A 13,695-nucleotide genomic window follows, 5' to 3' on the forward strand; every position below is an offset into this window, starting at 1 on the left:
CAGTGAGCAGAGATCGTGCCACTGTACTCCAGCCTGGGTGACAGAGCAAGACTCCACACCCCCCAAAAAAGTAATAAATAGGCTATTAAGTTGTTTAATAATTTGTGATTTATATAAACTCATTGAAAAATATTAAATTTCTTTCTGATTTGATCTCTCACTACCATTGAGGAAGATGACATAAAACTCACAATATATGATTCCAATGAATACATTTATGACAAATGAGTGACTTCAATTCAAAAACTACATATGATTAATAACTGTGTAAGAAAAGGCTGGGCACAGTGGCTCACGCCTGTAATCTCAGCACTTTGGGAGGCAGGTGGATCACCTGAGGTCAGAAGTTCCAGACCAGCCTGGCCAACATGGTAGAAACCTTGTCTCTACTAAAAATACAAAAATTAGACAGGGTGGTGGCTCGCACCTGTAATCGCAGCTACTCAGGAGGCTGAGGCAGGAGAATTGCTTGAACCTGGGAGGCAGAGGCTGCAGTGAGCCAAGAGCACACCGTTGCACTGCACTCCAGCCTGGACAACAGAGCAAGACTTCGTCTCAAAAACTAAAATAAAGAAAATGCAGAATGTCATGAAATGCCTATGTAAAAGGATATTTGTTAAGAGTTTTCTAAAATTTGACAAAAATACTAAACATATATATAGATATATACGTATTTATATAAAACCAACTATGAACTGTGCGGGTGAAAAATAACTTTTCTGACTTATCACTAATAAAAAGCAAATACTGATCAAACACATTAGAGAAAAAACGAAATTATCTTTCTATTCTCTTTAAAAAATATTATAAACTATCATCGTGAATTAAAGATTACATAGCCAACCCTTTTAACAAGATGGTGCCAAAAGCGAAGAAGGAAGCTCCTGCCCCTCCTAAAGCCAAAGCTTTGAAGGCTTTGAAAGCCAGGAAGTTAGTGTTGAAAGGTGTCCACAGCCACAAAAATAAAGAAGATCCACAGGTCACCCACCTTCCGGCAAACCAAGACACTGTGACTCCCAAGGCAGCTCAGATATCCTCGGAAGAGCACCCCCTGGAGAAACAAGCTTGACCACTCAGCTATCGTCAAGTTTCCCGCGGACCATTGAGTCTGGAGTGAAGAAGATAGAAGACAACACATTTGTGTTCGTTGTGGATGTTAAAGCCAACAAGCACCAGGTCAAACAGGCTGTGAAGAAGCTCTATGACATTGATGCGGCCCAGGTCAACACCCCAATTCGTCCTGATGGAGAGAAGAAGGCATATGTTCGACGGCTCCTGATTACGATGCTTTGGAGGTTGCCAGGAAAATTGGGATCATCTAATCTGAGTCCAGCTGGCTAATATGTATATCTTTTCACCATTAAAAAAAAAAGTACATAGCCATGTAATGTAGGGGGAAAAAGTATGAAGAAGTATGGCTGGCAGTTACTTAATTAAAATATTACTTTAAATTTTTGCATTGTTTGTAATATTTTTCAACTTTTAAAAATTTATAATGTTGTGATTTGTTTTAGACTAAATATATATTCAGTTGTGCACCTACTTTTTTATCTAAAATTGTTATTCTTTATCACACTAACCAAATGTATATAAACGTAAGGCCCCACAAGATCTGAATCTGTCCCTGTTATCCACTTTTCTCTCTACCTAATTGGTCTACTGTGAGTGGGAGACCCCGAGGGAGACCTGCAAGTGCTGAGGCAAGGGTCTGAAGCCTCAACCTGTTTCCATATAAATATAGAGCTAGAAAAAGAATTAGAGCTATAGCTCCATAGTTATTCCTATATATATATAAAACCATGTATAATCACACAGTAATTCACATATATATGCTCAATATAACCTTTTGAGTTTACTAATGATTATCTGCTTATGAAACATGGAACTGAGGTGACATGGTGAACAAAGTGATCCTAAGGCAAGATGCTCTAAGCCCTCTGTCACACCCGCATAAGGGCTGCCAGAGGGTGCCTCGGCTGTGCGGCAGCACCAGCGCTGGGAACGCGCCCACTGTTCAGCCAGCTAGGGAAGGAGACGTCCAAAATGGCTGAGATGTCCAAAATTCCCTCCTTCCTGGGGAAGTTAGGAGAAAACTCCGCTTCTCCAAGCTCCTGTGCTACCACTGTCAGGTAGGCCCGCAGACATCGGGGGCTTAACTGTCTCTATGTGATGCCATGCTTCAGTGGTCATGTTCTCTGTCCACTCTCATGCTCCGCTTCCGCACCTGGTTTCTCTTTTCCCAAAAGATAAAAATCAGTAGTAGTGACAGAAATCTTAATGCCTTAGTTCTTTCTTGACAAGTATGAGAAAAGTGCTGATGCATTAGGTTTTCTCCTCGCCTCTGCCACTTGAAAGACCTGGGCCCCTACCTCCAAGACACGTGATTTCCCTGACCCTATCACTGACCACCATTACCTCACCCTACCTACCCTGCCCCCTGCTTTGTACTCGATAATTAAGTCAGAGTGTCCAGGCACTTGGGGCCACTGCCAGGCTCCACACTTTGTTGGCAGTGGACCCCGGGCCCAAACTCTGTTTTCTTTCTTGGTGTCTTGCATCTTTTATTTCTACAGCTTTTCCTCTCTACTCCAGCAGAGAGGGGCTCACAGGACCCTGTAGGGCTGGACCCTACAGTCTACCCTTGTCTATGCTTGTCCTCTTCCAATCTGTTCTTCATGCCACAGTCTAAACGATCTTCTAAAAATTCATGTATGATTATATTTCTCCTATATTCTTTCAGTAATTTCCAATTTGCCTTACTATAAAAACCCAAGTCCTTAAAATAGGACCTGGGTCCTCACGACCTCTCTCCCTCTGCTCTAACCACACTGGCTTCTTTTAGTTATTGCAACGCACCAGCTCACGACCTTTGCATATGGTGTACTCTGCGCCTAGGAGACATTCTACCACCCCAACACTCCATTAACAAATTATCTCCTACTCAAACTTCAGGTTTCACTCTAAGATCACTTCCTCAGGACACCTTAGACTAAGTCAGCCTGCCACTCTCTTCAATGCTAATTGCACCCTTTACTTTTCCTTCATAGCATGCCTATTTGTAATCATATACTTCTGTGACTATTAGATTGTCCATCTCTCTGCCACTAGACTGCAAATTCCTTGAAAGAGGGACAGTGTCTCTTCAACACTAGTGTAGCAGTGTTACCGGAACAGACCCCAAGAGAGGGTTCTTGCATCTTGTGCAAGAAAGAATTTGGGACAAGACCATAAAGTGAAAGCAAGTTTATTATGAAAGTAGAGGAATAAAAAAAATGGCTACTCCATAGGCAGAGCAGCTGAGGGCTACTGGTTGCCCATTTTTATGGTTATTTCTTGATATGCTGAACAAGAGGTGGATTATTTATGCCTCCCCTTTTTAGACCATATAGGGTATTCCTGACATTTCCATTTGTAAACTGTCATGCTGCTGGTGGGAGTGTAGCAGTGAGGACTGCCAGAGGTCACACTCATCGCCATCTAGGTTTCGGTGGATTTTAGCCAGCTTCTTTTCATCAGCAAGGTCTTTATGACCTGTATCTTGTGCTGACCTCCCATCTCATCCTGTGACTTAAAATGCCTAACCGTCTGGGAATGCAGCCCAGCAGGTCTCAGCCTTATTTTACCCAGCCCCCATTCAAGATGGAGTTGCTCTCCTTCAAATGCCTCTGACAGCAGCATCCTGAACAAAGTGTGGAACTAATTACACAGTTTCTGGCCTCAAATAGTTTATAATCTAACCTTGAAAATGAAAAGAAACAATTTTACAATTTGGGGCATCAATGCAAATGTTAGTTTCTTTTTTTGTGCAAGAAAGTCTTCCTGGAAGTCTGGAAACCTGAATACATAAGGATTATTCTAACCAGGTTGAAAAATGGGCCAAGGCCAAGGCCGTAACCAAGTGTATTCTGGTTGTCTAGGAACTGCTCTGACCATATTTCTGGCAAAATTGCTTCTTGCAGAAAAACTCTACTTCATTTTTTTAAAGTTTCTTTTGCCTTCTGTAGGCTTACTTTAAAAAAAGTATTAAGATCCTTTTGTGGTTTATTAGTGTGATGATTCAGTTTTTACACTAATGTGTGAGTTATGACCCCTACCTCAAACCTTGTTAGGACTCCACACATTACCCCTCTGTAGTGGAAAAAAAAAAGTAATAAAAGAAAGGCAATTTTTTTAATAGACCTATCCTTGTACACATGAGGTTTCAAAGTGTTTCCATCAACATTTTTACCTTATAGTACAGTGTCTTCACGAGTTTTTTTTTTTCTCTTTTTTTAAAATTTATCTTACTTTTAAGTTCTGGGACAGTTTTCACGAGTTTTAAGAGACTCTTCTTGGCAGACAGTTCAGCTCAGAGAAAATACTTTTACCAGCAAGGAGGTACACCCTGTTACATTGGTCTGGGAATATAACTTAACAGTTCACCTTGCCAGTAAGATCTCTCTTTCTACAGATGTCCGCAGAGGGGCAAACTCGAATTGTTCCAGAGAGACCACAAAATACTTGGAGCTAGTATCATGGAATATTCCTCGCTAAAGATTACTTAATAATGCGATGGGGTTGGGGTACGGGCACAGTGGCTCACACCTTACAGGTTACATCCCAGCACTTTGGGAGGCCGATGCGGGCAGATCACAAGGTCAGGAATTTGAGACCAGCCTGACCAAAATGGTGACACCTTGTCGCTACTAAAAATATAAAAATTAACCAGGTGTTGTGGCACACGCCTGTAATCTCAGCTACGCAGGAGGCTGAGGCAGAAGAATCGCTTGAATCTGGGAGGCGGAGGTTGCAGCGAGCTGGGATCACGCCACTGCACTTCAGCCTAGGCAACAGAGCAAGACTCCGTCTCAAAAATATATATATAATAAAAATAACAATAATGCCATTGGAAGACCACCTTTCAAGGTTTTTGTTCATGCACATCCTCCAACATCTTCCAAGAGGGTGTTTAAAAAGTTACCAAGGAACATTAGGATAAAACTGTCAGGACATCCCTAAATTGTAACTACGATGTCAGCTGAGGAAAGTAGAACATAATCAGGCTTTGGAGTTAAAAGAGCTGAATTGGAAGCCAGTTCCGAATTTAATGAATGAGCCAAATGAGAATGTTAAGATTTATCTCACAAGTTGTAGAGAAAATTAAAAGCGATTAAACATCCGGACCTTGAATAAGTGCCCGTCCACACGGGGATTAAATATGGTAAAGTCCACTTTCCCCATCAGCTGATGTTAATATCTGGTAGGTATAGTCCTCCTTTCTCTTCCCTAATCGGTTGGTCAGTATTTGCCAATTCTTTGCTGCTGTTTATCTTCTCTTTCCTCCATTTAAATCTCCACCAAGCGCTCAGAAAAAGGTCGTACCAGAACGCGAACCGAGCATGCGCATGAAGTACGCACGGGTTATGACCTTTTCCCGGTTCTCCGCCCTTTTCCCCATTTCTCCGCCCCTTTTCCGCAGCTGCCCGGCACCTCCCTCCCGGCTGTGCCCGCCCGCGGCCCCGCCCACGCGACCGTCACGTGACCGCACAGCGTGCTCCGCCCCTTCCCTAGCTCACGTGATCGCGCCCAGGGAGAAAACGCCTGACCCCAGCCCCCGGCCTTCAAGGCACGGCTTTTTCTTCTGTCGGCTGGTCGGCCTGTCGCCTTTCAGCTACCTGTGCGTCCCTCGTTCCCGTCCCGGGGTCCCCCCGGAGGCTATCGGCCATGCGGCTTTTGCCTCTAGCCCCAGGTCGGCCCGGGTGGGGCAGCCACCGCCACCTGCCCTCCTGCAGCCCAACGCTGCTGCTGCTGCTGGTGCTGGGCGGCTGCCTGGGGGTCTCCGGGGTGGCGGCGGGAACCCGGAGGCCCAACGTGGTGCTGCTCCTCACGGACGACCAGGACGAAGTGCTCGGCGGCATGGTAACTCTTCTGTTTCAGCCCCGCCCCTCCATCTCTCGGGCTGACTCCCCGGTGTCTTGCTCTCTTTCCCGGTCCCCACCCCCACTCCCCGAACTGGCTGTCTTGACCCTGGGTAGGTTTGGTTTTACCACCTGAGGCCCTTTACGCCGGTGTAAGGGACTGCAAGACTCTTTTCCTTTCTGTACTGAGGCACATGCGTACAGCACACAGAGCTTCTAGTCTGGACTGTACTGCTGTGGAGTTTACGTTAATATCTCAAGATAAACATGTGGAGACCGGTGGAGGATGGGCTGAACCAACGAGGATCAGGTGCTGGCTAAGAGCACTCAAGCCCTGATTGTTTTTCTTTTGGATTAGAGGATCAAAAGACAAGTCCAGTCCCCTTTATGAGAGACCTAGGCCATCTCTGCGTTTGTGCCTGTGTACAATGTCTATGTCTAATATCTGTAAAAATAAGCCTGAAGTGCACTGATCTGGTAGGCAGACCTTCGAACTCTTGAGGGTGTGTTTTGCCTCACAAGAAAATTCAATTGGTCTAATTAAACACCTGACGGTGTTCAATTAGAGACTGTCAGTGTTTCATTTTCTATCTAATGGGTGTTGTCAAAAGACTTCATTTTTTTCCTCCCAAGTTAATTTTGCTTGTGTGTTGCAGAATTCTGGAATGCGTGACCTTTGGAAACATCCACTCCGATCCCTTCCCCGTGGAGGCTAAGAAAGCAACTTGCCCAATACACATGAGTAGCTGAGGCAGAGTCTTCTGACCCTGGGTTCAGCATTCCTCTCTTCGCTTTAAAACCAAATGCTTTATTGCTTTATTCGTTTCAGTTCTTTTTGCTTTCAGCTGAATGCTGAGACTATGAAATACTCCAGGCAAGACGTTCCTAACTTTGCTTGTGCAGTTAGTTACACACCCTAACTTAGTGTCCTTCAAACCGCTGGTCCCAACCCGTGAGTGAGTTGTGAAATCAGTGAGTAGCTACCAACATATTTCATTTCCTTTGGAATAGAGTAGAATAGAAAATGTCCGTGTGTGTGTGTGTGTGTGTTACACTTGATAAAGGTAATCATGCCCCTCTGTCTGAATTGTCTATCTACATTCCTGAGTTGTAAAATATATTAGGTTGTGCTCAAGAGCTTGAGAGTCTTTTACAGCTGATGTCTAAGATGTTTGCATTTTGACTACACTTTCCTGCCGTATATGCTTCATCGTCTGTTAGTTTCTAACAAGCCATGTTGACAAGAGTCTTGATTTAATTTTCCTCTTGCACTTTAGTTTTACTACTCTTTTACTATTTTGTCTTACTATTTTATTTAAATTTTTAAATAAAAAATTCCTTTTTTATTTAAAAACAACAACAAACTGTGTCCTTGAAGAGTGTTTTGTCCAGAAAAAGCAAGTCTTCTCTAGCAGTGACTAAAGTTCTCAGTCAAAACGTCAAGCTTTTATAGCTATTGAAAACAAAATTCATTGCTTAAATATAAGGTATTGAGAATTCAGTTTCTTCAATTCTTATCAACCACAGCTGTAGTCTGTGTGTATTTGAGGTCTCTTCCTTTTAGTATGTTAATCCTATTTGTTTCGTTAAGCCAGTAGCAGTTTGTTTTTGAGTTGGGGTCTTGCTCTGTCATGCAGGCAGGAGTGCATTGGTGCAGTCGAGACTCATTGCAACCTTGAATTCCTAGTCTCAAGCAGTCCTCCTGCCTCAGCCTCCCCTAATAGCTGGAACTACATGCACATGGCACCACATCCAGCTAATTTTTAAATATTTTGTAGAAACAGAATTTCTCCATGTTGCTCAAGCCAGTCTTGAACTCCTGGACTCAAGTAATCCACCCACCTCAACCTCCCAAAGTGTTGGGATTACCTGCATAAGCCACTGCCCCGGCCCAGATTCTTTTTTAAAACAGGCGTTTCTACTGGAGAGAGGTACCGAAATTGAGTGGAGGAAACAAGTCAAGCTTAATGTTCCCAACTCAAGAATTCTGGCTTCTCTTCTAGCCTTTTTCAGAATATTCTACCGCTGATTGTCAAACAGGACTCCAAAGGGAAGAGCTAAGACAAGGGCATTTAAGAACTTACTTGGAGCCAAGCAGAGTATTAGGATTTTTATTCTTGTGCTTCATCACAGGAGTCCACTGCTGTGCATAGTATTCTTATCTTAAAAGGAAACTAAACCTGGAAGATGGTTAAGTGACTTGGCTAGGGTTCATATAGCTAATACTGGACAAAGCCTGGGTAGCTAATCTCAGAGCACCATGCTTTTTCTACTATTCTAGAATACTGTGATAATAATCAGATTTCATTCCACATACCCACACCAGCATAATCACACCATAGGTCAGAGAGTCTGCAGGTGACCTTTGGGGATGCCAGTGACTTCATGGAACTCCTTAATTTACATGTAAAACTTTGTGTATCATGTCTTCATTTTTGTGGAAAGAGAGCTCTAACCTAAAAAAGATTACAGATTGCTGCCATCATTGGCAAAATAAACAGTGGTCAACCCCCACCAGACTAACTCTGGTCAAAGGATTGTAGATAGCACTTATAACATGATTTAGATTTGTAGTGGAATTTTTCAGTGTCTTAGAAATTCTCTTTTATATAGTAGCATTGTCTTTAATTTTATTTGTTCCAAATATCTGTGGGACTCTGTTTTTATTTTGCCAGGGAACCTTTCTTGTCTCTTTCTTGATTTTACTTAAACATCATTATAGTGTGGAGGACACAGTATTCTTCACAGAAGCATAAGTTGCTCTTTTTAAAATCATTCACGGCCAGGCACTGTGTCTAACGCCTGTAATCCTAGCAGTTTGGGAGGTGGAGGCAGGTAGATGATGAGGTCGGGAGTTCCTGACCAGCCTGACCAGCATGATGAAACCCCATCTCTACTAAAAATACAAAGATTAGCCAGGCATGGTAGTGCACGCCTGTAGTCCCAGCTGCTTGGGAGGCTGAGGCAGGAGAATCGCTTGAACCTGGCAGGCAGAGGTTGCAGTGAGCCGAGATCGTGCCACTGCACTCCAGCCTGGGCAACACAGAGAGACTTTGTCTCAAAAAAAAAATAAATAAAATAAATCATTTAAGAAAAGTGACATTTGGCCAAAACCTCAGGCAAGTGAGGGAAGGAGCATCACCCAGGCCGGAGTGTAGTGGCACAATCTTGGCTCACCGCAGTCTCTGCCTCCCCAGTTCAAGCGATTCTCCTGCCTCAGCCTCCCAAGTAGCTGGGATTACAGGGACCCACCACCACGCCCGGCTAATTTTTGTATTTCTAGTAGAGACAGGTTTCACCATGTTGGCCAGGCTGATCTTGAACTCTTGACAAGTGATCCGCCCACTTTGGGCCTCTCAAAGTGCTAGGATTACAGGCATGAGCCACTGCACCCACCTGGGGAAGAATAAATATTTCATTGCTTCACTGAAAGCAAAACAATTTCCATTGTTAGCCACAGAATTATCAGAATTGTCAGTTCAGAGCAGCTATACATGGAACAAGGAAAGTAAATGACTCTTTGGGGTTTTAATGGAAAAGATTCTCCTTGGGGTGAGCAGAGTAACACGTTTGCCCATATGAGAGCATGAGACTGGCTGCTGCTTAAAGACTTGTATGGCCTTAACTTGACCATACAAGTTTTTTGTTAGATCTTTGCTTAGCTCTTAAGGGTTCATTTTACATTCTGATTAGCATAGAGACACATACACATTTAGGATACAGTATGGTTTCTTGTTTAGAACGTTTTCAGTTAAGCACAGATTATGGTTATATTTTATACTATTGTTAGCAGTATAAAGATTACAGTTAATACAAACTACTTTTTTTTTTTGAGACAAGATCTCTTCTTGCCTAGCGGGGGAGTGCAGTGGTGCAGTCATAGCTCATTGCAGCCCTGAACTTCTGGGCCCAAACAATCCTCTTACCTCGGCCTCTCAAGTAGCTGGGACTACAAGCATGCACTACCAAACTCAGCTAAATTTTGTATTTTTTGTAGAGGCAGAGCCTTGCTATGTTGCTCAGGCTTCTCTCGAACTCCTGGCCTCAAAGAGTCCTCCTGCTTCTGCCTTCTAAAGTGCTGGGATGACAGGTGTGAGCCACCTCATTGGACCTAAAGTCTAAATTGCTGTTCCGCTCTGCATGACTGACTCCTGCCTACCTCTCTGACCTCATCTTACCTCACTCTCCCTTTTCCTTCCTAAGCTGCTTCTATTGCCACACTGGCTTTTCTGTTCCTCCCAGGTGTCTCTCTCCTTCCTCTGGCAGCCCTCGTACCTACATACCCAGCCTGAAACAGCTTTGAATCTTTGCATGACCGGCTCCTCATCACATGGCTTTCCGTACTGAAGTTACCTTTGGAAAGAGAGGCCTTTCCTGACCACCCATCTAAAGTAGTTCCCTTTTCCTCCCACCAGCTACAATCACATTATCCTGGTTTATTCTCTTCATAGCACTTATCACCACCTGAAATAACTGTTTACCTGTTAGTTGTTTTAAGTCCCCAAGAGTGCTGGGATCCTGCAGCCAAGGACCATCTATCCTCTGTCCACCACTGCCTAGATTAATGCCTGGAACATGTTGTGTTTAATATATGGTATTACACAGTTTTCCTGTAAATCAGATATTCTTTCATAGTTTTACATATTTATCAGACAGTTTAACAAGAAGTCTCATACAGTTAACTCTGATGGTCCTTTTTTCCACTTACTCTTTGAATCCTCATTTCGCCTTCAAATGTCCTCATAGTAACTCAGGTTCTTTATCAAACCAGTGTTTCAGTGAGCCCAGTATTCTCTTCCTGAGGGTGGTACCCAGTGATGCTTTGAGGAGAGCATGGCTGGTGACCTTGCTTTGGAAGCTTGGCAAAGATCTTCTGCATCTCCTACATCTCGTGGCAGCCTCTTCTGTATCTACTCATGAAATCTCAGAGCTTTTTTTGGATAAATTAGAATTCTCATCCTTTTGAGCTTATGGATTCCATAGATTTTGTATTTATATTAAACAATGGAAAATCATTTATATATTATTGAAATTGAGGCTTCTATTTTACCTAGTTATATATTTAGATTAGCGATCTTTAAGGAATTATTATACAACAAAATATACTTAAAACTGCATTCAGTATGGTCTTAGGTTTCAAAGGTATTTCAGAGTCTTCATGAACTGACCCATATTACAATAAAACAGCCTCTTCAATGGTGCTTTTTGCTGTCTGGAATCTGAAGAATATTAGTGTTCCTTTCATTTGTATTGAAATGACTGTCTTCATACTTCCATCCTCACTCTAGAATGAATTGTTCTCTGTACTTGTAAAGATCTTAGATTTTGAAGAAAAGATGAAAAGCAAGGACATAAAGTTGTTTCTGAGTAGCCTTTTGCCTGACAGTGTTCTGCATACACCTGTTTACCACCTGGTTCAAGTCCTTATCCTGAAGTGCTAGTGGATCTATGCAGATGGCAGTAGCTGTAGTTGAACAGTGTGTATCTGGCCTGTACCACTGAGTGTGTGAAGTTTGAATCAGTCTCTGAGCCCTGGGGCCCTGACTTTCAGAATCCAACTGTTGTCTTCTGTTTCATAGGGCTGAAGACTCCCTTTATATCATTTCCCACATCCTACTTCTGAAGATTAATTCATTGAGATAGGTCTGCCTTATCTGGGGGCTGATAACTATAAGGGCACAAAGACGTTACTGCCACCAACTGAACTTTCCCTTCCTGCAAGCATTTTGACCTCCTGTACTTTTACACAGGATGGAGCTGGCTGGAGCCAAACCTGTCTCTAGAATCATACAGGACTCTGTTTGGCTGTTGCTTAGAGCTGACCGTTTAGAAATTAAAGATTAAGATGTAACAAAATAGGAATTCTTTGTGCCTTAATTTATTGGAAGAAATTGTCTAATGGATAATTACTTACTTTTACAGACACCACTAAAGAAAACCAGAGCACTCATTGGAGAGATGGGGATGACTTTTTCCAGCGCTGTAAGTTTTACGGCTAATTCAATTTTGTTAATCTAATCGTGTTTGTAGCTTGAGAAGAAACTCTCTTCTCGGGAATCTGGTATGATCTATTTGTTTTTTTTTCCTTGTTAAATAGTTCATCTGAAGGAAGGATTGAATGTGATATAAACTCTTTTAATTGAAGTATTACCTCTTATAAATTGAAGATTAACTGCAGATATTTCTAAGCCAGTCTCAGAACTAGAGAATTTTAAACTTCACCATTTGAGGTTTGAAAATGGATTGTAAAAAATCAAGTAATACGTACGCTGTGTTATCTTTTCTATGGTAAAAACCCAATTAATCCTGATAACCAGCTGACAAAAGCAACACACACACACGCACCATAAATATAGATGCAAAGATTCAAAACAAAATATCAACAATTGATTTTCAACCATGTACATAACAAAGTGAATGGTAGTCTAGGAATGTAAGAGTAGCGTACTATCAGGAAATCCCTTGAACAGTAGCATAGTGTTATGTTGAAGTGCTCAGACTCTGGAGCCAAGCTACCTAGTCTGGAATACCCTTTCTGTTTCTTGTCTAGCAGCGTGACCTTGGACAAATTATTTAAACTCTCTGGCCCTTTTTCTCCCCATTTATAAAAGGGAGTACCAAAATCTCCTTCAGAGTTGTTGTGAGGTTGAGTTAATATGTGTAGAGCACTGACTTCTTCTTCCCCACCCCCGCCAAGATGAATTCTCACTTTGTTACGCAGGCTGGAGTACAGTGGTGCAATTTCGACTCACTGCAACCTCCACCTCCTGAGGTCATGCAATTCTCCTGCCTCAGCCTTCCAGGTAGCTAGGATTACAGGTGCCCACCACCATGCCCAGCTAATTTTTTGTGTTTTTAGTAGAGATGGGTTTGCACTATGTTAGCCAGGCTATTCTTAAACTCCTGACCTCAAGTGATCCGCCCACCTCAGCCTCCCAAAGTGCTGGGATTATAGGCGTGAGCCACCATGCCCAGCCAGCGCCTGACTTATTATAGTAAATACTACATGATGTTGGTTATTATATGTCTATCGACATGATATAAATTATTGAAAGAAGGAAAATTGAATGTTCTTCCTAATGGATACTTGAAAGTACTCTGAAATTTTAGCATCTTTTCCTGGTAACATATTAAGCTATTGTAAGAATGCTTCCTGACTATGATGAATATTTCAAACAAATACATAAGGTGAAAGGCTCAGGGCAATTGCTGTTAGGAATAAAACAAGGGCTCCATTTAATGATATTCCGGACTGTCTAGTCATTACCATTAAGTCTTATGGAAATCAGAGGTAAAAATATTGGAAAAATTGTTTCTGCTTGTTTGGATTTTCTATCTGGGAAACACAGGAGAATTATTGAAAAACTTAAAATCACTAGAATTCAGCAAGATAAAAATGAAAAAATAAAAATAACTTTCTTCCATGTGATCAGTTAGAAAAATAGAAGGTGGGGGACAAAGAAAATATCTTATTCATAATTATTTATTTTTCTTTTATATAAAGATAGAGACAAGATCCTACTGTGTAGCCCAGGCTGGTCTGGAACTCCTGAGCCTAAGTGATCCTCCTACCTCAGCCTTGCAAAATGCTAGGATTACAGATGTGAGCTGCCATGCCCTGCCTCATTCATAATTTATGAACTTTCTAATAATAACTGGTTGGGGCCAGAAATGGCTATGACCTATGTAAGTTAAGTTACAAAACGATGTGAGTGGTAAGATAAAAAATATTTGATACATAGATATGCACATCATTTTACATACATTTCATTTCTTCCTTTTTTTTTTTTTTTTTTTT

General features: G+C 42.1%; 1 protein-coding gene and 1 non-coding gene across 2 annotated transcripts in view; both read left to right on the forward strand.

Moving 5' to 3' along the window:
* Positions 1-4,028: 4,028 nt before the first annotated feature.
* Positions 4,029-4,134, forward strand: LOC119468060. The gene has a single exon (XR_005196685.1). It is a non-coding gene; the product is annotated as a small nucleolar RNA U13 (small nucleolar RNA).
* Positions 4,135-5,537: 1,403 nt separating this feature from the next.
* Positions 5,538-13,695, forward strand: part of GNS (glucosamine (N-acetyl)-6-sulfatase) — a 41,160-nt gene continuing 33,002 nt past the window's right edge. Inside the window, exons 1-2 of the mRNA XM_017507305.2 lie at positions 5,538-5,898; positions 11,820-11,879. Of these exons, the coding sequence (XP_017362794.1) occupies positions 5,704-5,898; positions 11,820-11,879 (255 nt within the window). The 5' untranslated portion in view covers positions 5,538-5,703. The remainder of the gene's footprint in view (positions 5,899-11,819; positions 11,880-13,695) is intronic.

Source organism: Cebus imitator, unplaced genomic scaffold (assembly GCF_001604975.1).
Source record: "Cebus imitator isolate Cc_AM_T3 unplaced genomic scaffold, Cebus_imitator-1.0 Scaffold372, whole genome shotgun sequence".
NCBI classification, from domain to species: domain Eukaryota; kingdom Metazoa; phylum Chordata; class Mammalia; order Primates; family Cebidae; genus Cebus; species Cebus imitator.